This window comes from Symphalangus syndactylus, chromosome 10 (assembly GCF_028878055.3).
Source record: "Symphalangus syndactylus isolate Jambi chromosome 10, NHGRI_mSymSyn1-v2.1_pri, whole genome shotgun sequence".
Lineage (NCBI taxonomy): Eukaryota > Metazoa > Chordata > Mammalia > Primates > Hylobatidae > Symphalangus > Symphalangus syndactylus.
In genome coordinates this window covers 28438254-28465809 of record NC_072432.2, presented here as the reverse complement: position 1 = coordinate 28465809, position 27556 = coordinate 28438254, and the positions used below count along the sequence as shown (strand labels likewise).

Genomic DNA, 27556 nt, shown 5'->3' with positions numbered 1-27556 from the left:
CAAGTGGGAGTTGGGGTGATACGGTTTGGATATTTTCCCTCTCCAAATCTTATGTTGAAGTATAATTCCTAGTGCTGGAGGTGGGCCCTGCTGGGAGGTAATTGGGTCATGAGGGTGGATCCCTCACGGTTTGATGCTGTCCTGGTGACAGTGAGTGAGTTCTCGAGAGATCTGGCTGTTTAAAAGTGTGTGGCACCTCCCTAACACTCTCTCTTGCTCCTGCTCTGCCATGTGAGGCGCCGGCTCCCCCTTCACCTTCTGCCATGAGTAAAAGCGCCCTCAGGTCTCCCCAGAATCCGAGCAAATGCTGGCACCATGCTTTCTGTATACCCTGCAGAACTGTGAGTCAATTAAACCTCTTTTCTTTATAAGTTACCCAGTCTCAGGTATTTCTTTTTTTCTCTCTTTAATTTTGTTTATTTTTATTTTTATTTTTATTTTTTTTTCAAATTCTCCCAGATCCTGATCAGGTACTTCTTTATAGCAACACAAGAACAGCCTAACACACAGGATTAGGTTGATTCCAGGTAAATAAATTAAGAGAAGCAATGACTCGCTGGAGACAGCAGCAAACTGAGCCCAGTTTTATTGCAAATAAAACAAGTCATTCAAGTGAATTATGGAAACTGAGGGTGCACATGAAGGGGTGGCAAGGGAACGGGACTCTTGAAGATGGTCAGTGTTTCCTTGGTTTGAACTTCAGAGCCACACTGTTGATGCAAAATCTCTGACCATTGGGCCCAGGTCCATCAGGAAACACGTGACCTAGATGAGCTTCACACTGCAAAGGACAGAAGCATCTGTCATCTCCAAATGCAAACAAAGCTCTTTATGTAAAACCAGACAGACGAACCCCCCCAAAATCACTCCATTCCGGAGTCTGACATCTGTGTTAGGAGAAAAAGTCTACTGCATCCAAATTCAATTAAGAAATGAAAGAAAGCAGAACACAGTCATGGTAAATAGTTTTACTTTATCAATAGGATGTCAGCAAGTTATTAAATTTGGGCCTTTACAGTTACTCATCTAAAAATGTATATAATTATCTTACCTACATAAGAGAGCTGTGGGGACAATTAATTGATACATTACATGTAAAGCATTAACATAATTCCTGGGTAAGTACTGAATAATATTGTAGTACCCAGTGTGTTGTTATTATTTATTACTTACAGCAAAACCATGCTATCTTTTGTTTGTTTGTTTGTTTATTTTTTGAGACGGAGTCTCGCTGTCTCCCAGGCTGGAGTGCAGTGGCATGATCTCAGCTCACTGCAAGCTCCGCCCCCCTGGTTCACACCATTCTCCTGCCTCGGCCTCCTGAGTAGCTGGGACTACAGGCGCCCGCCACCACGCCCGGCTAATTTTTTTTTTTTTGGATTTTTAGTAGAGACAGGGTTTCACCGTGTTCTCCAGGATGGTCTCGATCTCCTGACCTCGTGATCTGCCTGCCTCAGCCTCCCAAAGTGGTGGGATTACAGGCATGAGCCACCGCGCCCGGCCAAAACCATGCTATCTTAATCAGCTTGCCTGTAGTGTTTTACAAAACCCATGAGTCAGAAAACGTGAGCAGCTAAGGATGTCAAAATGAATTTGTGATCTGGAATTTAAGCCACTCTCTCCTACTGGGCTCACAGAAGGCAGGGATGCTGACGTCACCCGCAGCATTGCTCGGCAGGCCAGTGACACGCTGCCGAGTGCAAAAGGAGGGTGGAGAGATGGAGGTGCCAGCCACACTGGGTAAGTCAAAGATGAGATGCCAGTCACTCTGGCAGGATAAGGGCTTCCTGCTCCTTATCCCTGCTCAAAGGAAGGTGAAGATCCTACCTCTGTTCTCATCTCTGTGGAAGGTTAGAACCAGGAAAGGCCACAATAGAGAAAGGGTGGAGAAGCCTTTTCTCTTTTTTGCAGTGCCTAGATTGAAGGGAGAGAGTGATCGTTCTTGGCATGTGTAGAAACCCCATGTGTTCTGGGCTGGGTGCGGTGGCCCACGCCTGTAATCCCAGTACTTTGGGAGCCCGAGGCAGGTGGATCACTTGAGGTCAGGTTTGAGACCAGCCTGGCCAACATAGCGAAACCTCATCTCTACCAAAAATACAAAAATTCACTGGGTGTGGTGGCAGGCACCTGTAATCCCAACTACTTGGGAGGCTGAGGCACTTGAACTCAGGAGGTGGAGGCTGCAGTGAGCTGAGATAGTGCCACTGCACTCCAGCCTGGAAAACAGAGTGAGACTCTGTCTCAAAACAAAACAAAACAAAAAAGAAACCCATGTGTTGTGAAGACAAAAGTACCCCTATAAAAGGACACCAGACTTGCCAAGAACAAGAAAGCTCTTTGTGGCATTGGGGGCAGCATCAGGGAAAGTAAAACAAAATAAGAAATCTCACCTGCTTGCAGATGACCTCTGTGCGAGCTGATCCTAACGAGGTGTCCAGACGTCTCAGGATCCCTGTGTGGCTTTCATCAGAGCCAGACGTACCATGAGCCTCGGAAAACGAAGGCCACCCAGTGCCAGAGCAGTACTTTTTCTCAGAACTGTGGAAGACATAAACGATACTACAGCTGCTAATGACGCTGTCATTAACATGCCAAGAGGTGCCCCGATGTGTCGTTCCAGGGAGCAGGATCCATTCCCACTCTCCTCTGCCAGATCCCACGCCCAGTTATGTGACAGTCAGTCCCCTGGGAATCGTCCTCACTGCACCTTCACTGTCGAAGCCATTGCCTCTCGAAGTGGAAGGACTTCTTGATCCTTTGATGCTAAAGGCTTCTTTCTGGATGTCCAACAAGGATCAAAAAAACATGGTGTTTTGTGAACTGTGTTGCATATTAGGTAACACAGATCAAACCCATGTGTTGAAAATGTAAATAAGGGAGAAATCAAAATGAAATACTAATGATTGGAGGAAGTCATCATCTTGGTGCAGCACAGAAGTGTAAGGTCTGATGAGAAAGTCATGCTTAGCAACAGGAATTTCAGGTTATCTCAACACAGAAGCCTGACCAGGGATTCAAAACCTCCCTCTGGCCACTTCTGAGCTGTGTGAAACCACAGTTCTTGAAGCCTCAGTTTGCACACCTAGCAAATGGGAATAATATCTATCCTACAGGACTGTTTTGAGGATTTGAGGGGAAACTCTGTGAAGTGTGACATAAAGCTTAGCACAGTGCTGGGCACATGGTAAGTTCCCTGAATGCTTGCTGTGATGGTGATGATTAGTATTAATTAATACACCTGGGTATCTGGCATCAATCAGTGCAGTGAAACCTAACCCTCCAGAAGTCTCTCAGGGACTCATGATGCTGGCACAAGGAGAAGGACAGCAGGCAGATCCACTCACCAAAGACCCACCCTCTAAGTGCTCTGATGGATAACCTCCCTTAAATGGCACTGGGAAAACAGACTTCAAAAATTGCTGTGGCAAGGAAATGGCTCTATCTAAGGAAGAAAGAGAAGAACTGAATGTTAGACCCAGCCAAAAAAAAAAAAAAAAACTAATCTAAGAAGAAAAAGTGGCAAAGAATCAAATCCCTAGACTATGAACACAGAAGGAAGCCTAGCTGACAGCACAAACTCCCACAGAAACAATTGTGTAATGCAGCAATTCTCAAACATTTTGGTCTCGGCACCCCTCATGTCCCCTCTGTGTCCCCAAAATTAACAGGGATTGCTGAGAGCTTTTGTCTATGAGTTCCATATGTCAACATTTAACAAATTATAAATTATAACAGAATTTACAAATTGTGTGCATTATTTTTTTTTTAATATAGGTTGAGTGCCCCTTATCTGAAATGCTTAGGACCGGAAGTGTTTCAGATTTCAGATCTCTTTGAATTTTGCATTTTACTTGATGATTAAGCATCCTTAATCTGAAATACTCCACTGAGCATTTCCTTTGAGTATCATGTTGGTTCTCAAAAAGTTTCGGATTTTGCTGGGCATGGTGGCTCACACCTATAGTCTCAGCTTTTTGGGAGGTGGAAGCGGGTGGATCACTTGAGCTCAGGAGTTCGAGACCAGCCTGGCCAACATGGTGAAACCCCCTCTCTACTAAAAATAGAAAAACTAGCTGGGCATGGTGGTGCATGCCTATAGTCCTAGCTACTGGGGAGGCTGAGGCAGGAGAATAACTTGACCCCAGGAAGCGGTATTTGCAGTGAGCAGAGATCAGGCAACAGAGCGAGACTCTGTCTCAAAAAATAAAAAAGTTTCAGATTTGGGTGCATTTCAGATTTTGAATTTTCAGAGTAGAGATGCTCAACCTGAAATAAATTTATTCCATGTTAATATAACATATATTTATGACAAATAATTATACTTTTCAAAATGAAACAAACATTTCATGAGAAGAGTTGCACTGTTTTACAATTTTGCAAGGCTCTTTAACATCTGGCTTAAAAAAAAGACAACTGAATCTTCATATGTGCCTCTGAACTCAGTCTGTTGCTATGTTGTTTTGATTGAAGTATAAGAGGATGTGGCCTCAAGTGGCCTCAAGTGTGGTTGGAAAAGCCCCTAGAAACGTCCCCCCCAGGAATCTCTGGGGTCCTCAGACCAGGCTTTGAGAACCACAAGTATAGCCATTAAGAGGAAGGGCTTTGACTTCTGAAAGATTTGGGTGTGAATCTGGGATCTGTCTGTTACATCTGTATCACCTTGGCAAGTCATTTAATTTTTTGAAGCCTCAGCGTCCTAATCTATAGATAAGTATAAACTAAAAATGAAGTTCTAAGCCACCCACTGACTGAATAGAGCCCTTCTTGGCCAAGGGGACTCCAGAAAAACCTTTAAATTGAGTTTCTAGTCATGATGGGACAGGAGGTCAGACACACCTCATTATACTCCCTCCCTTTCGTGGTTTAGACACAACAAATGACTGGCATTAATGTTTAAATAGAGATCATAAGACTGGCAGAACAGACTCTTTGTGGCAATAATATACCAAATTATAAACAGGACCTAAGGCCATGCCAGGCGAGGGTGAAGTCACGCACCGCTACACTTAAAGAATCAACTCTAACTGCCACAGTGGTTTTCTTCTTCTCTAGCAACTTAACAAGCACTGGCCTTGAGATAAGCAGTGCTGAAGCAATTGCAGCTCATCTATCATCAGACACTGACTAGCTGAGACCCTCTTTCCACTAGCCATAACTACAGCTTTGATTGCACAAGAGACTGATTTTAGTAACTTTCTCCTGATTAAAAGACCATGAACTGGTTCTGGATGGTTTACAGAGGCTGTGCACTTGTGGGCCTTCATATCCTGAAAGACCTTTTGATGTATAGGATCTAGTTATAATACATTTAAATGTTAAGTTTCTACCCCCAAATAAACATAGGTCATATGTCACATGCATGTTTGTTCAATATGTGTATATCAGGACCATCTTCACGAATTTTCATAGCCCCTCCTGTGATCTGTTAAATAGGTATATTTAGCCAACCCCTCAGCATAAAGCTCCTACCCCAGCTGCTCCCCCTTCCAAGTGCCTGCATCTGCTCTTGGCTGGGGCTCGCTTCCCAGCCTGTGGGATGGCCACCTTGAAGGCTGTAACCCTTTAGAAGAAATAAAGTCTCCTTTTCTAAATTGATAGATAGCATGATTTTTTTAAGCTATCAATAGCAATGGCATTATCACCTCACTTTCTGTATGTATGCTTAGCATAGTACCTGACACATGGCACATAAGTCAGTAGCTATTTTTTAATATTTTGTTATTATTAATACCAGAAATCTATGAAATGTGAGCAGTCGTGGGTCCAACTAGAAGTGTCTGCATATTCAGGCCGGGTTCTTTGCAACCCTCCTCCAAGGGTTCAAAAACATTCATCTGGCCACTCTGCTCAGGGAAAAACATCATTAAGTATCTTTTAATCCCAGTCTTTCCATCCTCAACATTATATATCAACTAGTGATCATTAAAGGAATTTTGATGGAGAATTATGAATACAATAAAATTTTTTAAATAAATGAACCTAAGACTAATAAAAACTCATTAAAGCATTTTATGGGAAACAATAAACCTTTATTGATGCAATTAGCAGAATCTGGAGATTTTACCAAGTAATATGAGAGGCCTAACATATATCAGTTAAGACTGGGAACCGAAATATTAAAGCCAATCAAAAATTCCAATATACATATTTAAGTGATTAGCAGATTGTAAGGTTTGCCCTTGAAGAACTAAAACCATTCTGAATCATATACTCTAAGGGATTTTTACTTTGTTTCGTTTTATTTGCTTTGGTTTTCCTTGATTTCTGGAAGTTCTACAGTTCCCAAACCAACAGCACAGGCACTTGGTTATAACTGACAACCCTAACCTCTTAGAAGAATTTATATTCCTTTGAGGGAATAGGGCATACAAAAGGTTTTTAACAATATTACTTAGTTACTCATGGTACATACAACATCAGGACGTTATATAAAAGGTGAACTAGTATCAGGCTCTGTTTCCTCTTAAGAAGATTTATGATCATGAAATATGTGATCCCACAATAGATTTTAATAAACACGTTCCAAATAGGCTTATGTGGAAGAAGAAAGGGAGAAGGAGGAGAGGAAGTGGCAGTGATGGGCAATGTCACTTCATTCCAAGTTAAGGAAAGAGAGTCTGGAGTCCCTAGGAGTGTGACAACACATTCTGGAAAGTGTTCTTGACCCAGACACCTTTGATTAAAGGTCTCTGATTTGGAGAGGCAGAAGCTCTCCAAAACTGTGCACCAAACTCATTCCAGCAACTATAGGATGATGAGGAGAATGATGGTAAGTCTGGCAGATGAGGCTGGGAACAAGGCTCTGGAAAGGGAACTCATGAGTTACACTGGCCAGGATCACTCTGAGAGGCTGGTTATGTCTTCTGGAAACTTACACCTGTAATTCAGAAAGCAGGCACCAGAAGGCGATGGCACCTATGTCAATGGTGCTGCCCACATGGCTTAATGGAAGCTCAGCTAGTGAAGAATGTGGGCTCTGGAGTCCAAAACTGTGGGTTCGTATTTTGGCTGGCTACCTGTAAGCTACAGAACCCTGGACAAGTTATTTCATCTTCCTAGCTCTCAGTTTCCTCACGTGAAATGAGAATAATAATAACACTACGGGGAGCTGCCAAGAGGTCTGATGAAATGATGCCCATGAAGAGCCTGGGCATGGCACCTGCCACATGCCCAGAGGGCTCCTTCATTGCTGGGGTGCTTCCCACTCTCAGGAAGAGTGCAGTGGAGCCCAAATCCCTGCACTATCTCTCACCAGATAAGTGACCTGGAGCAAGTTAGTTAAATTCTTTAAGCCTCAGTTTTCGCATCTGTTAAATGGGGGTCTTAATAGCTCCTTATTGGAGGGTGAGGATCGTCTGCAAAGTACTGGAGCCCAGTGTCTGGCACGTAAGTGCTCAAGAAGTTGCAGCCGCTTCCCTCACACTTCCACGTGATTTCATAATCACAGCTTTTTTTTTTTTTTTTTTTTTTTTTTTTTTTTGAGATGGAGTCTCACTCTGTCACTCAGGCTGGAGTGCAGTGGCTCAATCTCAGTTCAATGAAACCTCCACCTCGCTATACTGGTCAGGCTGGTCTCAAACTCCTGACCTGCAGTGATCCACCCGCCTTGGCCTCCCAAAGTGCTAGGATTACAGGCATGAGCCACCACGCTCAGCCCATAACCACAGCTTCTGATAGTCCCAACATTGCTATGATGTCTAAGCAGCAGGACGGATATTATTAATCAGCCAATCAATAAGTACTTATGGAGCATCTAAGTATTAGTTTCCAAGGTGGCTATAACAAAGTACCACAAAATGGTACTCTTTCACAATCTGAAAGATAGAAGTCCAAAGTCAAGGTGTCCGCAGGGCTCTGAAGCATCCAGGGAATCCTTCCTTGCCTCTTCCTACCTTCTAAGATAGGCAATCTTTGGTTTGTAGCCGCAGATCACCAATCTCTGCCTCCTTTTTCACAAGGCTGTCTCCTCTCTGTCTGGGCTTCTTCTTCTCTTCTTATAAGGACAGCAGTGATTTTGGAATTAGGGCTGACCCTACTCCAATATGATCTTATCTAAACTAATTATACCTGCAGCCACCCTATTTCCAAATAAGGTCACATTCCCAGCTTACAGGGATTAAGACTTCAACATGTCTTTTTGAGAGACAAAATTCAACCCATAACAACTTCCATGAGCCTTGTCCAAGAAGCATAAGATGGCCAAGGGACTCGAAAGCTAATCAAGTTTATCTCCTTAATGAAACAAAATACTTGAACCAATAGGAGAATAATTAGGTCCTAAATTGTGTGATGCTGATAAATTAATAGGAATTTGAAGCAGATTTAAAAAAAACCCACAGTGTGTGCTATCAGAGAAGGTTTCAGGAGAAATCTGGGATCCAAAAATAAGTGGAATTTCAACTAGCGTTAGTGGGGCTGAGCAGATCCCAGGAGGCCAGCTCAGCACGAAGGGAAGTCCCAGGCAGGAAGCAGCCGAGCTGGAGCAGGGAGCTCAAAGGAGTGGGCCCTGCATTTACTTGTTAAAAGAACTACTTAGTTTTGGTTGACCAACTTTCCCTTCACTTTCACTTTACACAAGCATTTGAAGGAATTATTTTTTCTGTACCTCTGCTTCCTACTATAGAGACTGGAGACCAGAGACAGAAAGAGAAGGAAAATGAGAGGCAAAACAAGAATATATTTCTAAAACTCCTCTTGAACAGGAAGAAGGCTCAGGAATATAGTCTGCATTTGTATATTCTCATTAATTAGAATATATCCTCCAGAATTCCTCAGGATCAAAAGCACATTCATGTATATAGCCCTAAGAGGGATCTATTGCTTAAGAACACATCATTATGGCCGGATGCAGTGGCTCATGCCTGTAATCCCAGCACTTTGGGAGGCCGAAGCGGGTGGATCACCTGAGGTCAGGAAATCAAGACCATCCTGGCTAACATGGTGAAACCCCGTCTCTATTAATAATACAAAAAATTAGCCAGGCGTGGTGGCACACGCCTGTAATCCCAACTACTCAGGAGGCAGGAGAATCCCTTGAACCTGGAAGGCAGAGGTTGCAGTGAGCCAAGGTCGTGCCACTGCACTCCAGCCTTGGCAACAGAGCGAGACTCCATCTCAAAAAACAAAACAACACAACAACAACAACAAAAACATCATTACTAACTTGCATCAAGTGCCTGGCCTGAGTCAGGCATTGCTCTATGCTTTTCCATGTATTAATTCATGACTCAGATTATCCTCCCAACAACCTTATGAATTAGGTACTATTGTCTTCATTTTACAGGTGAGGAAATCAGACACAGAAAGGTTAAGAAGTTTGCCCAAGGTCACACAGCAATGGAGCCAGGATATACACCTTGGCAATCTTAACCACTCTACTGCCTCTCCTATAAATGAGTGCATCTATAAGAATAGTATATTCTGGAACATAAATAATCTTCAGGAATATATTATTTCCTTCGGCTGCAGTAGCAGCAACAGGAAAGAGGAAGAGAAACAAACTCAGAAGTCTTTAAGAATGCAAAATGGACACTGTTCAACTCAAACTAAATGGTTACACAAAAACAAATAAGGTTGGTGAATTGGCAGTCTCATAAACTGGCCACTTGGTCAATGGGCTTTTGGAGAACTGGTTGGTTTTTCCTATTAGTCTTGGCTGCTTCACAACCTCCAGGACCTGGGGTTGGTCACTTAACTTCCTTAATTTGAACTAGCATTATGCTAATATAGTAGCCTCTGGCCACATGTGGCCTTTTAAGTTTAAATTAATTAAAATTAAATTGAAAAAGTCAGCTTCTCAGCCACGCTAGCCACACCTTGAATGCTTAACAAGCGTATGTGATGAGTGGCTACCACATGGCCAGATACAGACATCTCCATCACCACAGGAAGTTCTACTGGACAGAGCTTTCTGCTCTGGACTCGGGACCCTCCTGGCTCCTGTATTCTGACATCACAACTAAGCCTGCAAGGTGAAAGGAAGGGAAGAAGGCCCCCCCTTTTTCAGATGCAGAAACCAGAACATCAAGGAAGGGGAAGAGTGAAGACTATGATTTAGGAGAATGCTCTTGTGAGGATGATTTATCTTCTGTATTCATAGTGCGAAGAGGGAGACAGAGCACTGCCTGGTGCCTGCAGTAACAAGGGAGCCTTTGACATGCTGGCAGCATGGTTCTATGGCTGAAAGCTCATGGGCCATCTCAAAATCCTACCTCTCCTCTTTAACAGAACCAAAGGTCAAGAAATAACTGTTGTCTCAGAGACCTGAGTCCCACATTTTACTGTACAAAAATTAACCTCCTTCTAGTTTCCCCCATGCCAACGTGAATGCATCTGGGCAAAGGCCTGCCCATCTGTGAGCATGGAGGAAAATCGATACTAATCGCTCCTCATCTTTGCAGGCGGGTCCCACTTCCTAAGGCAGCCCACATTAGCAGCCAGCCGGGCAGGAGGGCCCAGACTGCTGAAAGCCCAGAGGACAGAAGGAAGCACTGCCTAATGGCCGATGCACAGAGCTGGCTTGATTTATATTTTATTCTAAACCAATTTAGGGTTGATGCAAAAGAAAGGAAAACATCTTTGAAGTTCTGAAAAATAGGACTTCAAAGATATTTTCCTTTCTTCTCCATCGAATCTACTTTTTTTAAAGACTGTTTCCTGCATGTCTAAACAAAAAAGCCTTTGTTGAGAGATTTCAGATCCTGATTGACTTAAAAGAGGCTTTGAAATCAAGGGACAATTAAATTTACTTTTAGCTATATAGAAGAGGGTATGGTATTCACTACTGTCAAGCATTGTGGGGAATCTATCCTCATAAAATTCTACATTTCCTAAATTAAATTATAAACCCATTTTCCCTGGGAGAGAGTTTTAATCACATGGCCCAGCAAATATAATCATGGTTTAGATTTCTTTCAATACTTTCCCTCTTAAAAAAAAAAAACAAAACCACTCTAATAGCTTTATCATAAGGTGCCCCCCAAGTTTTATTTCTTTGCTATTTCTTGAGGATAGAGAAGGAAGAATATAAGCTAAGAAGTCTTGTTAATGGCCCTAAATGCTAGAAAAAAAAGTCAAGACAGGCAAGTGCCTCATGTGAATGGCTCTCCTCGCAAAACAACACAAAACGAGAAGCGCAACTTAAAAACAAAATGGGTATTACGGGTATTTATTTATCCAAGATCTCAAATGAAACAGAGCAGTAAGAACCTGGAGGTTTGGTCTCCTTCCATAGCTCTCGATTCTTTATCTTACCTGAACAGTGGACTATCGCAGCACACGCAGTGATACATTCCTGCTTCCTTGTTATTCAGGTAGATCCCGCTGAAAGGCTGAAAGTGAATTAGGTATGTCACGTTCAGATTTCTCATACTACCGGCAGGAGTTGAAACAGCAGATTTAAATCCTGGGTAAGTCCCCAAATCAAGGAATTTCTGTACTAATTTGACGAAGTGCAAGTAACGCCAGAGAGAAAATTATAATGCTCCCAAGGAAGCAGCCTGCAGATGTATTTACAGCCGGGGCTTTATTGCACCCAATATTCAAATTATGACTTTGATCATCTTTGTATTCATACAGGACTTTTCATCCAAGAGCATCAAAGTCGGTGAAAAAGCAAGAAAAGAGTCTTGTCCTCTGTGATTGTGTGAGATTTCGGTCTCCCTTTTAAAAGAGTTAATACAACAATCTAGTCCACTGCCTAACACACTTTGAAATCTCCGATTAAAGACAGAATATAAATACATAAAAAGTATAGTTCAGTGAGATCAGGGATTCTGCCTCTAATATGCTTCACATAATGTTTAGGACACAGCATACTTAATACATGTTAAATAATGAGCTAGATTCCCCACCCCCCCAGTGCCCAGGTTACTACTTAGATGAAATTACTACGTTCATTGTGGGTTACAGGGTTTGCAAGTTTTCAGAGGTATTCTGAGAGGAGAACAAGGAGACAAGTCAATGAATGAGCCAAGACAATATTTTTTAAAATGTTATTTCTCAAACTTGATTTTTTTTTTTTTTTTGAGATGAAGTCTCACTCTGTCACCCAGGCTGGAGTACAATGGCACAATCTCAGCTCACTGCAACCTCCGCCTCCTGGGTTCAAGTGATTCTCCTGTCTCAGCCTCCCAAATAGCTGGCACTACAGGTGCACGCCACCACGCCTGGCTAATTTTTGTACTTTTACGGGGTTTCACTGCGTTAGCCAGGCTGGTCTCGAACTCCTGACCTCAAGTGATCTGCATGCCTTGGCCTCCCAAAATGCTGGGACTACAGGCATGAGCCACTGCACCCAGCTGATGACTTTTTTTTTAAAGAACATTTTTGCCCAATTTCTTTTGTCATCTCCTCTGTCAAAGAAAATTAAAGAAAAAACAACTTTTGCACAAGCTGACCATGAAGATCCGCTATCACAGGGCCTGGCGGCAGGCACTATCCCCTCCTATGTGCCAGAGGAAAGCCAGAGTGCAGAACAGCTCACCAAATGACAAAGCTGACTCAGGAAATCTTCAGACCCCTCCAGGCTTCCCAACTCAAAAAATTCACAGTTCAAACATCCAAATTCCCTGTAGTAGTATTAACAGCACATTTTCAGTGAGCTGCATAACAGACAATTTCAAATTAACCTACTGAGCCTACCATCTGGGCACACTTGGATGTTTTCCTTCTTTAAAACCCTAAACTTAGCTGCAGATCTCCGAACGGTAGTGAGCTGGTCCTTTATGGCCAGTCCCCTCAAATGCCTGCTCCCAACACTGGCACTAGTTAGCAGCTGTAAAGAAGAGGAAGTTGGCCGGGGGTGGTGGCTCACACCTGTAATCTCAGCACTTTGGGAGGCCGAGGCAGGTGGATTACCTGAAGTCAGGAGTTCAAGACCAGCCTGGCCAACATGGTGAAACCCCATCTCTACTAAAAATACAAAAATTAGCCAGGTGTGGTGGCACATGCCTGTAATCCTAGCTATTCGGGAGGCTGAGACAGAAGAATTGCTTGAACCTGGGAGGCAGAGGTTGCAGTGAGCCGAGATTGTGCCACTGCACTCCAGCCTGGGCGACAGAGCCAGACTCCATCTCAAAAAAAAAAAAAAAAAGAAGAAGAAGAAGAGGAAGTTTCCCATCCTTCCCACCTGGGCTGAAGATGAACGCATGCAAAACAGGACTGCCAATCCCAAGGCTGATCTAGAAAAGCCTTTTCATAGGATCCAGACAGCCTGTGAAGACTCAAAACATAATTTCCTCATTGCAGGGGGGCAGTTGGACAGAGGAAGTGACAGATAACTGCTGTCACAGTAAGCAAAATAAAAATTAAAACATCAATGAAGGCCAGGTGCGGTGGCTCACGCCTGTAATCCCAGCACTTTGGGAGGCCGAGGCAGGTGGATCACCTGAGGTCAGGTGTTCAAGACCAGCCTGGCCAACATGGTGAAACCCCATCTCTACTAAAAATCAAAATATTAGCCAGGTGTAGTGGCAGGCACCTGTAATCCCAGCTACTTGGGAGGCTGAGGCAGAATCACTTGAACCCAGGAGGTAGAGGTTGCAGTGGGTCAAGATCGCACCATTGCACTCCAGCCTGGGCAACAAGAGCAAAATCCCATCTCAAGAAAAAAAAAAAAAAAAAAAAAAACAATGAAAAGGAATACTCTGCCAACATAGTTTCTGAAATGACATCTACCCACTCTCTCCTTGCCTAGCTTCCTGATGTTTCCCTCCCTCTCCAATTTTATACAAGTCCTGTAACTTATTTAGGGTTAAACTAAGCTTCTATCTCATTTCTAGTATTTACCTGATAATCTAATATAAACCCAGGCTGAGCTGGGTGCTAATGTTGCAGAGGTGGGCAGCAAAACAGTTTCTGCACTCAAAGAATTTGCTACCTAAGTGGGAGGAAGACACACATGAGCTGACAATTTATACCATGTGGTGACAGCTAGGATAGAGATGGCATGGAGCTCGGGTAGCGCTGTACCCATCACTACGAAGGAGGGGGTTTCCACAAAGGCTGTCTGTATCAGATATTATCTGAGATGGAAGGGAGTCTTTTTATTTCTTAACCTTTTATTATTATTCTAAATTACACAACTGATTGTTGTTTATTATAGAAAAATGCCAACACTAAGCTGACTTTTGAAGAGTAAGAGTTAATTGAATGAGGAAACGGAAGAGTATTTCTGGCAGGCAGAACACCTTGGGCAAGGCCCACATGAAAGAAGAGGGCAAAGAGGAGGATGGAGAGAGATGATGCCAGAAGGCAGGTGAGACCAGGCCAGATGGGGTTGGTTAGATCATGACAAAGAGCTTAAACTGTGTCCTACTGGAAATGTGAAGCTGCTGGAAACTTGTAAACTGGGTGTAGCCTGATTGGAGTTGGTTTTTAGAAAGATCACTTGACATTCAGGTAAAGAATGAACTGGAATGGGGCAAGATGCCATCAGAGGCAGAGAGCAATCCGACCTCCATCACACAGGCAGGCCTGGAGTGTGCTCCTGCTCAGGCAGAGCAGTGGAAATAAAAGAAAGAGATTCAAGAATACTTAGAAGAGAGAACTGAAATGCCTGGCTGCACAGGGAGGGGCCAGGGTCAGAGAGAGAATGATGTTCAAGATTCCCCTGGGATTGCAAGGTCTGCTGGACCAATGGCAGTTCGCCATTCCATCTTGTCAATACAACGCACCTGCTGGAAACAGATGACACACTCAAGAGGGATGACTGCAGATAACTTTACACAGGACTGTTTACAAAGGTGCAGACAGGGCCAATGGAAATACACAAGCGAGGGCAACCCATCCCTGGGCTTGTGACTTTGAGAAGCCATGGCCTCCACTAGGCCTTAGGGACAAAGGAAGAGGGAGTGGCCAGAACCTGGTGAGGCTGCACCTGCAGGGGAGGGCTGCCTATAAGAGCTGCCACCTGCAGTACAGGAACACAGCCACTACCAACTTGCAGCTCCACAGAGAGAACGCTGAGCCCTAGCGATTTCTCCATCCCACCTTTTGATCTCACTGTTGTCTCCCACTGGCTAAACTGAATCAATAGCTAGGGGGAAACGGAGCTGCTTACTCTTCCTAGAGCTCAGAGCAGGGGAAGCCTGTGGAGAGTGGATCTGGAGAGTAGACAGAGAATGACCTGCATAAAACCTCCCTTCTATTGATACTTGACTTTCAGTTATTGCTCAGCCAGCCTGTAAATTTATTCATTGGTCTAGCAGAGTGCTAGCATATTACTGTTGCCCAAGAAAAAACATGCGGGACTGAATTTTAATTTAGAGTCACCAAAGAGAAGCCTTCGATGTTTTATTTCTCTTCTCTTAGGTGAACAAAGCTAATGAAGGCTTACATTTCTGCAATACCCTAAAAAGTTAAACTTGGAGATGGATCCATGGAAAGGGATTTATAATATTAGTTAAAATAATGAATGATGCTCATTTTGTCAAATGGCCAAATGCAGAGAGTATATTGCACCATCTGTTTGAGAAGCCCACAGATTTATTTTCCTAAACATCTGGCAGCTCATCTCTAGGGTCTCTCTATGTACCAAGCCCTGCCTGGCTCTGTACCTGAGAATTAGGGTTGGCTTAGAATACTCTGGGAATACATACAACTGCTCACAGAGTATCATGTGGTTCCCTGGTGCAGTCGACACAAATGGCTAATGTAGTCTCTTTCCCAACGAGGGCTTTAGTAAAACCCCGCCTACAGGAAGTTTTCAAAAATACCAGCATTTCAGGAGACTCTATTGGGATGTGCTGGCCCTTCTGATGACTTTAGCATTGGAGAAACTGCGAGTGAGACCATGATTACAATGGCAGTGCACGTGGGTAGTGACATGAGTTTTGCAGGTGCTGACAAAGGAAAAAACATTCATACTCTACTATGTTTGAAGCCACAGGGCTGGGGTCCACTCTGTGGGATCTGCTTCACTAGTAAAAATATCTAATAACAAAGTTCAGTTCAAACAAGCTACATTCCAGTAGCTATATTTGGGTCTAAGACAGACCACTTGTTAAGAAACACGGCACTATGTTCTCATTTATATGTGAGAGCTAAAGAATTTGAACAAATGGAGGTAGAGAGTGGAAAAATGGATAACAGAGCCTGGAAACGGTGAGCAGGGGGTAGGGGGAGGATGAAGAGAAGTGGCTTAAAGTCCACAAACATACAATAAGAGAAAAGGAATACACTCAGTGTTTGATAGCAGAGTAGGAGGGTGACACTTAACAAAAATGTATTCTATTCAGGTGACAGACACCCTAAATACCCTGACTTGATTACTATGCATTATATATGTGTAACAGATTTTCTCAAGTTCCCCAGAAACTTGTATACACACACAGACACACAGAGAGAGAGAGAGAGATAAATGTAGTGCTGTAAAAAGTGGTGTTATAATGAGGAATCACTGAGGGTTGTTCTCTCAGAAAATGAATGAAAGCTGAGATTGCCAAATGCAGTTTAAATAATGTTTCCACCTCTTACCTGGCAGTCATTCAACATTCACAAAAGTTGATTTTTCGGATGCCTACTATGGCCAGCCACTACGTTAGGTGCCAGGGGTTATAGCAGCGATGGCAAATGCTATGAAGGAAGAGTTCTGCTAGAAGCGACCCTAGCTGCGGGCTAGGAGAAGGTTTCCCAGAGAAAGTGAGATTTGGGCTGAGAGCTACAAGGTAGGTCTGAATGAATGGGTGGAGGGTGTGGAGAGGGATGATGGGAGAGAAGAAGGAAGGCTGGGTGCAAAGGCCTTAAAAGAGAAGGGAGCCCAGGGCATGTGAGAGCTTAAGGGTGGTGTGGCCAAAGTACCGGGTCAAGAGGGAAGATGGCTGGATTTGAGGATAGGGGTGGGAGCCAGGGGCCGTTAGCAACCTTATTAGCCACCTCATACTTTTCTTTTTCCTTGAAAGCACTGGGCAGCTACCAAAGGTTTTGAGCTGGGGAGTGATATGGTCAGATTTGTGTTTTCCAAAGAACTCTTTGGCTGCAGTGTTGAGAATGGGTTGGCTGGAGCAAGAATGGCCATGCACAGAGAAAGTGACAGTGACTTGGCCCCACGGGGAGGTGACAGCAGTGCACGGAAGTGAAATGACAGGAAGGTTATTTAGGAGTCAGAATAGACATGCTGTGTCCAGGGAAAAGTTTCAGGTTTCTGCACCTCGATGGATATCAACACCCCGAGAAGGGCACAATGGAAGAGGAAGACCAGGCCTGTGGAGTGTTGCTGGGCAGCTGGGATTCATAGCTGGACCTATTCCAACTGCCCCCTCACTGCCAACACATGGGATCAGAAAACCGTAAACCAGCTTAGCTTACCGGTTCCGTTCCCTTTTCTCTCGTGACGTAGAACTGCTCTGGGGTTAGCTTCTTTTGCCACTCACTCTTGGGAAGAGGCAGCTCACACGTTGCAAGAGACTCTGTATTGTTAAACAGGAATTTTAAAAATTAAAACAAAAATGCCTAATGGACTTTTCTTCCTTGGCCTTTTTTCCCTAAGTGTACTGTCACCCAGCAGAATAATCCAGTCCCTTCCTCTCTCTCCCACGAGGTTATTCTTCATGGGGACCAGAAGGCTCAGGCACAAAATGCCTTCATTGACTATGTAATTTAATAAGAAATTAATAAGAATTAGAGAGCCAGTTTTCTAGTCCTCCTGGGGCATAGAAGTGAAAGAGGCAGCTGAAATATGAAAGAATGCAGAATACATTCCCTTCAGATACTTAAGGGTAGAAACTGATCCTCTCTTCTCTGATGACTTTTAGAGGAGCAGTTGCTGTCAGGATCTAGCCGGAAGTAATTGAGGCATTGGACAGAAAAGAACCGTGAGCTAGTCGGTTATTAAACTCTCCTCCCTTGCTGGTTTATAAGGATATCTCTGATTTTCTTTGTCAAGGGAGGTCTCTATTTTAAAAATCTTCTTGCATGGAACAAAAGAAGAAACTCCCATAGCATATAGTCCTGAAAGAGAAACAGACCTACCATAATCTATTATGATGCTTCATGGTTTTTGTCCATATTTTGTTTTCCTCTTTCCTACTCGCCTTGGCATCTATATTACTACATTTATTCATGTTAGTGTAAACCAAGTAACTAGAGCAATACTCTCTTTAGCCAAAGGGAGTAGGAAGCCCAACTCCTATAATAAATGTTTTTAATCATCCAACATTAAGAATTTGAAAGGATTTTATAATGTGTCCAACTCTTCAGTTTACAGATGACAGAGGTCCAAAGGGTTAGTAATCTGACTATGGCACTGAAGATGAAATGTTAAATGCCCGTGATTCCAGCACCTATATATCAAACATGTCAGAAGTTACAGTTGAAATTCATTTTAGGTTACAAAAAAAGTCCTAAATTGTCCTTCGGCAAGAAAAGACTTATCTCCTCTCCAGTTTATAATACTGAACAATACTGCATTTCCAGTGATGCATATAGTTGATTGCTTACATTTTGCTAAAAGGTTTTTAAACTATTTAATATATTAAAAGTTTTCTTCTTTCTTTTTATTACTGTTATTTTTACACAACAGCTCCCCTAGGAGGTATCTTTTATTAAATATACTCTTTATAAGACTATAGGGGTTTCTTTTTACTATGGAAATAGATCTCTGAAATTCCTATGGAATATACCTCAGTTAACACATGATTTTTGGGGTATTTGACACTTTGAAGACAAAACAAAATGTATTTATGTGATAATTACTATTGCTCAATGGCCTTCAGAGTTATCATGCAGAATGTCAAGTAATAAATGAAGAAGGAAGTATAGAATTTTTAAAATCACCATTTTGTAAAAATCATCAGAGGATTCTAAAACCTCTGGATGAAAGACTGCTAGGGAACAGAATAGTCACATCTTCCCAAAATACAACCCCAAAGTTTATTAATTACAAAGAAGAAAATGCCACTACTTTAACCAAGTAGGCTAAGTTAGCATCACCAACAATGGGATAAGTGACATCGTGTCTTCCTGATGTGATGCCCTGGAAACGACACAACATCACCAGTAAAGTTTTCCTGCCAAAAACATTCAATCGGTGGCTCGTGAAGAAACAATCACATAAGTGAAAATTGAGGGAAATTATTCAAAAGAAGGACTCTCCACAACTAAAACCAATGTGTGACCCTTTATTAAATTCTAGATCCCAGAAATAAAACAAAAGCTGTAAAAGACATTGTTGGTATATGGTGGGAAATTTGAATATCAACTATGTATTAGACAAGGGTGCTCAATTTCCTGAGAGGAAAACCGTCTTGCAGTTTCGTAAGAAAACATCTTTGGTCTTGGGAAACATGCTGAAATATTTAGTAGTAAAGTGTCATGATGTCTGCAACTCTCAAATGGTTTAGCAAGAGAAATATAAATAAGTGTGAGTGTGTGAGTGTACGTTTGCGTGTGTGTGTCTCAGTGCTGGGGAGAGAGATGGGGAAGAGCACATGACTCTAGAAAGGAACTTCATCTCTATGAGATTTTTCCCAGTAGCCCATAATCCCAGTTTAATTGTGAGGAGAAACATCAAACAATCCCAGACTGAGGGACATTCTACAAGGAACTCGACCAGTCCTCCCCAAAACTGTAAAGGTCATGAAAAACAAGGAAAGACAGAGACAGTTTTGACAAATGTACTACGATGATGTCAGAAGATAACCAGGGGGACCCGGGTGAGGGGTTTTGAGAACTCTGTACTATCTTTATAACTTTTCTATAAATCTAAAATTATTCCAAAATAAAAAAGCTTATTTAAAAAACTATCTTCTCCATGGCTACCCCTGTACCACCAAGCACTACTGGAGAAAATCCCCCACCTGGGGAGAGGGTTGTCCTTATAAACTCAAAGTTACTCATCTCACTGGGGTTTCAGTGAACCATGGTGAGTATTATCTTTCCCCAGTCAGCTCTCTTCCCCTTTCTCTGCAATGGGTGTTTTAAACCTTTTCCACTCTCAGGAATGTAAACTAGTACAACCACTATGGAAAACAGTGTGGAGATTCCTTAAAGAACTAAAAGTAGAACTACCATTTAATCCAGCAATCCCACTACTGGGTGTCTACCCAGAGGCAAAGAAGTCATTATATGAAAAAGACACTTGCACACATGTTTATAGTAGCACAATTCACAATTGCAAAAATATGAAGCCAACACAAATGCCCATGAATCAACTAGTGGATAAAGAAATGATGTATATATATACTATGGAATACTACTCAACCATAAAATGGAACAAAATAATGGCATTCACAGCAACCTGGATGGAATTGGAGATTATTATTCTAAGTGAAGTAAGTCAGGAATGAAAAACCAAACATCGTATGTTCTCTTTCATCAGTGGGAGCTGAGCTATGAGGATGCAAAGGCATAAGAATGATACAATAGACTTTGGGGACTCAGAGGGGAAAGGGTGTGAGGGGAATGAGGAATGAAAGACTACACATTGGGTACCATGTACACTGATCGGGTGATGAGTACACCAAAATCTGATAAATCACCATTAAAGAGAGAACTTATTCATGTAACAAAACACCACCTGTTCCCCCCAAACCTATTGAAATTAAAAAAAAAAAAAAAAAAACCTTTTCCACTTTCCACAAACCATGGTCTCTACTACGTCTCCCCTTCCTCTCAACAGATTTTTCTTTCGCAAAATCAAAAGCCACAAACCTTCTTGCTACCAAACCATCACACTTACCAATACCTACATCTACCCTTTTTCCATCTTGTCACAATGGAACAAGTTACTGCCTCTGATATGGTTTGGCTCTGTGTCCCCACCCAAATCTCATGTGAAATTGTAATACTCAGTGTTGGAGGTGGGGCCTGGTGGGAGGTGATTAAATCATGGGGGCATATTTCCCCTTTGGTGCTGTTCTCGTGATAGTGAGTTATCGAGAGATCTGGTTGTTTAAAAGATCACCTCCCCCCTCTCTCTTTCTCCTGCTCTGACATGTAAGATGTGCTTGCTTCCTCTTCACCCTACACCATGGTTGTAAGTTTCCCAAGGCCTCCCCAGCCATGCTTCCTGTACAGCCTGTGGAACCATAAGCCAATTAAACCTCTTTCCTTCCTAAATTACCCAGTCTCTGGTATTTCTTTACAGCACTGTGAAAACAAACTAATACAAGCCTCCTCCTGTCTGTTTTTTTGCCACTTCTGTTCAGGATCCTATCTGTTCTTGGCCACCCCAAATGATTTAAAACGGGAATGCTTTAGCCAGAGGCACTAAAAAGAGCAAGAACAGGCTTTGCTAGAAAGAGTCAATGTCCTGGGTTCCTCCTCCCAGATCTAAACTCTGGTCCAGTGGGGGAATTTGTGAGACCTCATCTCTGGCTATCATTGACATTTGTCAAGGAAAGGAGTTAACAGCATCATGACAAAACACCCTCCTCTTGGCTTTGGCAAAGATCTTGCATTATTCCTGTGGATATTGGTAAGAGGACCAACTTCAGGTACGAAGGTTGGAATTTACAGTCTGTGAAGCTAGCTTTATCTTCCTGTCTCCTTTCAGGCAGGAAGTGGAATGGGCTTAGAAAAAAACCCTATTGTCTCCTGGAAGCACTGTCCTTAGTGTGACTCACCAGGCAGTACAATATAGTAGCTGACGCTGGAAAGTGGGAATTAGAGAAGAGCTAAAAGTCAGTGGGACTCTCATGAATTGAGCTTTAAAACATGTACTTCTTTCGCTTTGAACCTAAGGCTTGAGTTGGTCTGGGTTCCCAGCTCCCTCTCCCACACCTCTATATTTTGTTACACCTATTAGAGAGTGACTGACTGTCTGTTCTTCAGACACCACCTTCTCCTTTTGCCCTAATTTTTTTAAGAGACCGAGTCTCACTGTGTTGCCCAGAATGGAGAACAGTGACTATTCATACGCATGATCAAAGCACGCTACAGCCTTGAACACCTGGACTCAAGCGATTTTCCTTCCTCAGCCTCCCAAGTAGCTAAGACTACAGGTGCATGACACAGTGCCATGCCGTAATATTTTCTTTTTAAGTTTAAAATATATAAGTAGTATTTAAATTGCTAACCAAAAGAATTAAGCCTTCATCTAAGTACAATATGAAAGGACATTTTTAATGGTTCTTTTAATCCTTATCAATGTGGACCTTTTACACTATTTTTAATGTGTGTGAAAGTTTTAGTGGGTAGGCAATAATGTTTAGACTAGTTCTTGTTCAAGCACCAATTATGCAACATTTAGCTGCAGATTTGCCAGCCTAGAAGGCTCAGTCAAGCGCAGACAGACTTTGCTTTGATAGCAAAATGACAAATACTCAGTTGGGTACACCCAGGTTATATGTGGGCTGTATCACTTTAAGCGGTATCTTTGACCTGGATGTTATGAGCTGAACTGTGACACTCCCTGCCCCCCAACTTCCAAATTCATATGTTGAAGTCCAAATCCCCAGTACTTTAAAATGTGACTGCATTTAGAGACAGGGCCTTTAAAGAGGCAATCATGTTAAAATAAGGCCATTAAGAGGGGGCCCTGGTCCAATAAGACTGGTGTCCTCATAAGAGGAAGGGACAGCAGAGAAAAGGCCACCTGGGGACACAGCAAGAAGGCGGCTATCCCCAAGTTTAGGAAAGAGGTCTCAGGACAAATCTCAGGACTTGTCCTGGAATCTCAGGACAAATCCCAGTCTTGTCCAAGAAGTCCAAAACTACTTGGTGTTGGACTTCCAGCCTCCAGAACCGTATGAAAATGAATTTTATCGTTTAAGCTGCCCAGCCTGTGATATTTTGTTATGGGATCCCTAGCAAATGAACACACTGGGGCTTTAGAAAACAACCAAAGTTTAAATAAAAACTACAGTATGAGTAAATTCTGAGCAGTTTTATCAAACAGCAATTTAGGCACGTGTACATTAGATACACGACAAGGTCTCCCACCTGGGAATGAGTCAAGTCTTCTGGCTACCGTGGCTAGAGAGGTTTTGACACTGGTTATGTCCTTTTGTGTGTGTGTGCAGGTATTTTCTGTCCTCTGCACCACGTGCTCATCCTTTGGGGGCTATGCATTTTCCAGATTCCCTCTACATTCTCTTGCTATCTTCACTATGAAAACATTTATCAGTTGCTACTATTGCATGAGATAACTACACAGCTTTACTTTGAATTATGCCTTAATAAACTCAAATTCCTTGGAGTTCCCTTCTCTGTGTGTGCTGTGATTTGCACAGGCCATATATCTTGTTGGTCAGAAGTTCCACGGGGTGGGCCTCAATTTTTTCATCCCTGAGGAAATCCGCTCTTGGTCCTATGGTCACCTACTAGGTGCCTCCTTCGGGTTTTGCTAACCTTCCTGGCCACAGTTGCTGAACTGCCAATTGTCACACATAAGCTCACTCCATTTTGATAAATAATGTGTTGAATCTAATGGAACTCATTAGAAACTGATTATTAAAAAAATCCCCAGCCCATTCTGATCTGCAGAATTAGTCTCTCCCACCACAGGGCCTGGACTATTTTAACCCTATGCCCAGGATGGTTTCCTAGCATAGTCATCTCTAGAAAGAATATTTTCCTGAAGCAACAGATTTTTTGCTCCAGAATATTTCCTACTTTCCTTTTTCAGTTTGCTCTTTGTCAATCTGGATAAAAAAATCACTTCATCTAAGTACAATATGAAAGGACATTTTTAATGGTTCTTTTAATCCTTATCAATGTGGACCTTTTACACTATTTTTAATGTGTGTGAAAGCTTTAGTCGGTAGGCAATAATGTTTAGACTAGTTCTTGTTCTTGTTCAAGCACCAATTATGCAACATTTAGCTTCTCATATGTAAGCATATCAGAAATTGCAGCACTGGAGAAAAATACTGTCATTTCAATATCTTCTCATTTCCTCCCTCCCAATGTCTCTCTCTCTCTCTCTCAACACTCCATAAGCCCATCATGTAAGTTAAATGCAGCTACATTTTTGTCCTTTCCACTTATTTATGTAATCATAACTAACATTTATTGGGTGCCTGCTAAGTGTCAAGCATTGTAACAAAATATTTAATTAAAAAGTTATTCTGTACAACAACCCTACCATTATCATTATCCTTATTTGATAGAAGGAAAAAAAAATCTGAAGTTTAAACTTACCAAATTCAAGAAACATGTCCAAAGACATTGTTACAAACTGAATGTTATATGTGCTCCTCCCTGCTCCTCTCCCCACTCCCATATGCTAAAGCCCTAACTCCCAATGAGATGCTATTTGGAGGCGGGGCTTGGGAGGTTATTAGTTTTAGGTTAGATCGTAAAGGTGAGGCTCTCTTGAGGGATTAGTGGTCCTTCCTGAGACAGTCACGTGAACGCAGAGGGAGAAGGCAGTCAACTGCAAGCCAGGAAGCAGGTCTGCATCGGGAACCAAATCCATTCCCACCTTGATCTTGGACTTCCCAGCCTCCAAAACTGTGAGAAAATGTCGGTTGTTGAAGCCACCCAGTCCACAGTGTTTTGCAATAGCAGCCTGGGCTCAGACACAGAGCCAGGAAGTAACTGAGAGCCAAGATTTAAAATCTGCATCTATTCATACCCAAGCCCTTCACCACAGAACTGCTCCCTGTTTATCATTTTTAATGGCTGCCTAACAGTTTGTTGGACTGAATTTTCATGATTTACGTAAGTATTTTTTTAACTGATTTGGGTTACAGTCAGTTTCCATTTTGTAAGAGACTAGTGTTTAAAGCATCTTTGCATATATCTCTTTGTTCTTCTTTTGAACTATTTCCTTCCAATAAATTCCCAGGAGGGGTGTCTGATAAGGTACATAGCTCCTGTTACCTACTGGTGCCTGGCCAAATTTTAATGTTGTTGGAGAACTTCAGATCCCAGGGCAATTCATTAGGCTGCTTCTGACAGCAGCAATTACAGCCATGAAGTAGTTACTGCCAAAACCACCATCCTTTTTCAAGGGGTTATATATAGAGAGCTCATCGGTAACTGTGACCTGTTTCTATCACCTGTGGTTCTCACCAATACAATGCTTGGCACACAGTAGGCTCACAAATGTCATCAGACTGACTAGAGACACCAGTGATTAGAAAGGCCATAGCTGGAAGTCATGTTGGATGAGCTAACATTCCACAACGCCAACGCTGTTATTTAGTTACGTATTCTTTTAATATTGCATTTCGAAAACTTCAGGGGCTAAAAAGAGCTCAGAATGAGTTGGTAGATTTTCATCAGTTGGGTATCTCTGAATGTCTTCAATGAACACATATAAAATTGGATTCTGAGTGGGTCAGTCTGGCAACCGCCCAGGAAGCCAATCCCCTGGGGCACTAAGTTACCCTGAAATAGAACTGAAATACAGGGGTAGCTGGCACAGGTCTCCCGAGGTGACTCCTTCCTGCTTGGTGAAATGTGCAGGTACCCAGATCCAAGAGAGGATCCAAAGGCGTTTAGCAGAACACACACACACACACACACACACACACACACACACACAGAGACACACACGCTCGCCCTGGTCTCTGTCTCAGTCATTAACAATGGCCGTCACCTTAAGGAACAAATGATCAACCCAGTCTCCCTGGCTCTTAGACACATTTATGGGAAGACAGAAGGGCAGGAAACACCCACAGGAACTCCAAGTCTGAACTGCCTGCTTCTCAGATGCCGTGCAAAATACCAGGGGCCTTCGCAGGGGCGCGCGGGCCGGGCTGCTGCAGCCCAGACCGCGGGCCTTCGCCTGGAGTCCCGGATAGGGGTCAGGGGCCCCCGAGCCCCACTTACGCCCCCACTCCCCGAGCCAAGAAAAAAAAAAAAACAATTATGCGCACATTTAGGGGGATCATTTGTTCATTTCCTCGGATTCTCACAGGGGTCAGTCCCCACCCTGCCGCCACCAAGTTTACAATCCACTGTCCCAGATCCTCGGGTCGAGGGGGGGAGGGGCGCCCCAAGGAGGGCTCAGTAGGAGGGCAGCGCCCTAGGCTCCCGGGTGCAGCCGGTGAAACGAAGCCGAAAGCCGTAGGCGGCGGTGGGGCCTGCGGAACCGGGTCCTACCTGCCTCCCCCAGTCCCGGCCCGGTGCCGGTCCCGCCGCCGCCCGCTTGGCCCCGCACCGCCCGCCGAGGCGCAGCTCCGAGGATCAGGCCCCGGAGCAACCAGAGGAGCCGCGCCATGACGCCCGCTCCGCCGCCGCTCCGCCCTCTGCCCTCTGCCCTCTGCCCATCTCTGCCCCTGCCCCCATCCTACCCCTCCCCCATTCTCTCCCCGCCGTCTGCGCTAGTCGGCCTCCCTCCCCACGCTCCGCCCACACCGCCAGCCCCCACTTCTCCCTCCCCTGCCCCTCCCTCCTTCCCTCCTTCCCACCTGCTCCTCCCACTATGTGCCCTGGGCCCTCCCAGGTCCCCGCCCCCCTTCCCTCCCACTCTGCCTCTGTCTCCCCCTCCCTCTTCCTCTCCTTTTCCCCTCGCCTTTCCTCCCCCTTCCTCTCTCCCTTCCCTTCCATGAGACCCTCCCCAACCCGTCTCTACACCTCCCAGCTCCTCCCACTCCTGCTGCACCCTCGCCCTGCCCCACTCCACCTATCCCCACTCCACTCATCCGCAGCCCAGACACTGATCTGTTTTAGTTTGCATTTTCTAGAGTCGTCCATAAATGGAATCATCCCATATGTACTTGATTTTGTCTGGCTTCTTTCACTCAACATAGTTACTTTGACTTGCCTGCGTGTTTTTGCATGGAACAATCATTCATTCCTTCCTGAGCAGTATTCCATTTATGGATATACCACCGTGTGTTTAGTCAGCACTTGATTTAGGCTGCTTTCAATTTTTCCTGATTAGAACTACAGCTGCTAGGAACACTCCTGTGTAAATCTTTGTACAGACATATATGGGTTTTCTTCTCTAGGGTAAATACCTGGAAGTGGAATGCCCAGGTCATAAGGTGGGTGTAACCATTTAAGAAACTACTATACTGTTTTCCCAAATGGTTTTTTTCTTTACCTTCCCACTAGCAGTCTATGCGAGTTCCAGTTGTTCTTCATCCTTGCCAACACTTGAAAGTCCAGAGATTTTGATTGTAGATGTTCCGATTCTGTGTAGTGGTAGCTCATTGTGGCTTTATTATGTATGCATTCTCTAATCGTTAATGACATTAAGCATCTTTTCATGTGCTTATTTGCAGCGAGTGTATTTTCCTTGGTGAAGTGTCTGTTCAGATCTTTTGCCCATTTAATGTTGAGTTATTTAATTATTGAGCTTAGAACACTGTATGTATTTTGGATACAAATCTTTTAACAAACATATGCTTTACAAAGATTTTTTTTTTCCCCGTCTCTTGTTTGTCTTTTCTGTCTCCTAATAGTGTCTTGGGAAGAGCAGTTTTTAATTTCAATGAAGCCCAATTTATCAGTTTTTTAATGGATTGTTGTTTTTTGGTATCATATGTAAGAAATCTTTGCCTAATCCAAGATCACAAAGATTCTCTCCTATGTTTTGTTCTAAAATTTTTATAGTTTTAGGTTTTACATTTAGGTCTCTGACCCATTTAGACTTAATTTTTATATATGGCCAAAATTTTTGTTTTGTTTTGTTTATCTGTTTTGTTTTTTGCATATCTAT

At 43.2% G+C, this 27556-nt stretch overlaps 1 protein-coding gene across 1 annotated transcript; it reads right to left on the bottom strand.

Annotated features, from left to right (window-relative positions):
* Nucleotides 1-561: 561 nt before the first annotated feature.
* Nucleotides 562-26197, bottom strand: MSRB2 (methionine sulfoxide reductase B2). Its single transcript, XM_055296758.2, has 5 exons — nucleotides 25993-26197; nucleotides 17308-17408; nucleotides 11254-11330; nucleotides 2391-2538; nucleotides 562-781 (listed from the first exon to the last, which is right to left on the bottom strand). Exons 1-5 carry the CDS (start codon nucleotides 26108-26110, stop codon nucleotides 677-679), a joined length of 549 nt encoding a protein of 182 aa, XP_055152733.2. The 5' UTR covers nucleotides 26111-26197; the 3' UTR covers nucleotides 562-676.
* Nucleotides 26198-27556: the final 1359 nt, after the last annotated feature.

Bases quoted from the DNA above. Each gene is read 5' to 3' on its own strand.
- MSRB2 (XM_055296758.2), bottom strand. From the start codon at position 26,110: ATGGCGCGGCTCCTCTGGTTGCTCCGGGGCCTGATCCTCGGAGCTGCG. The intron at 17,409-25,992 runs GTAGGACCCGGT...TTAACAATACAG, and splicing joins GCCGGGACTGGGGGAGGCAG to AGTCTCTTGCAACGTGTGAG. The intron at 11,331-17,307 runs GTAAGCTAAGCT...ATTCACTTTCAG, and splicing joins GAGAAAAGGGAACGGAACCG to CCTTTCAGCGGGATCTACCT.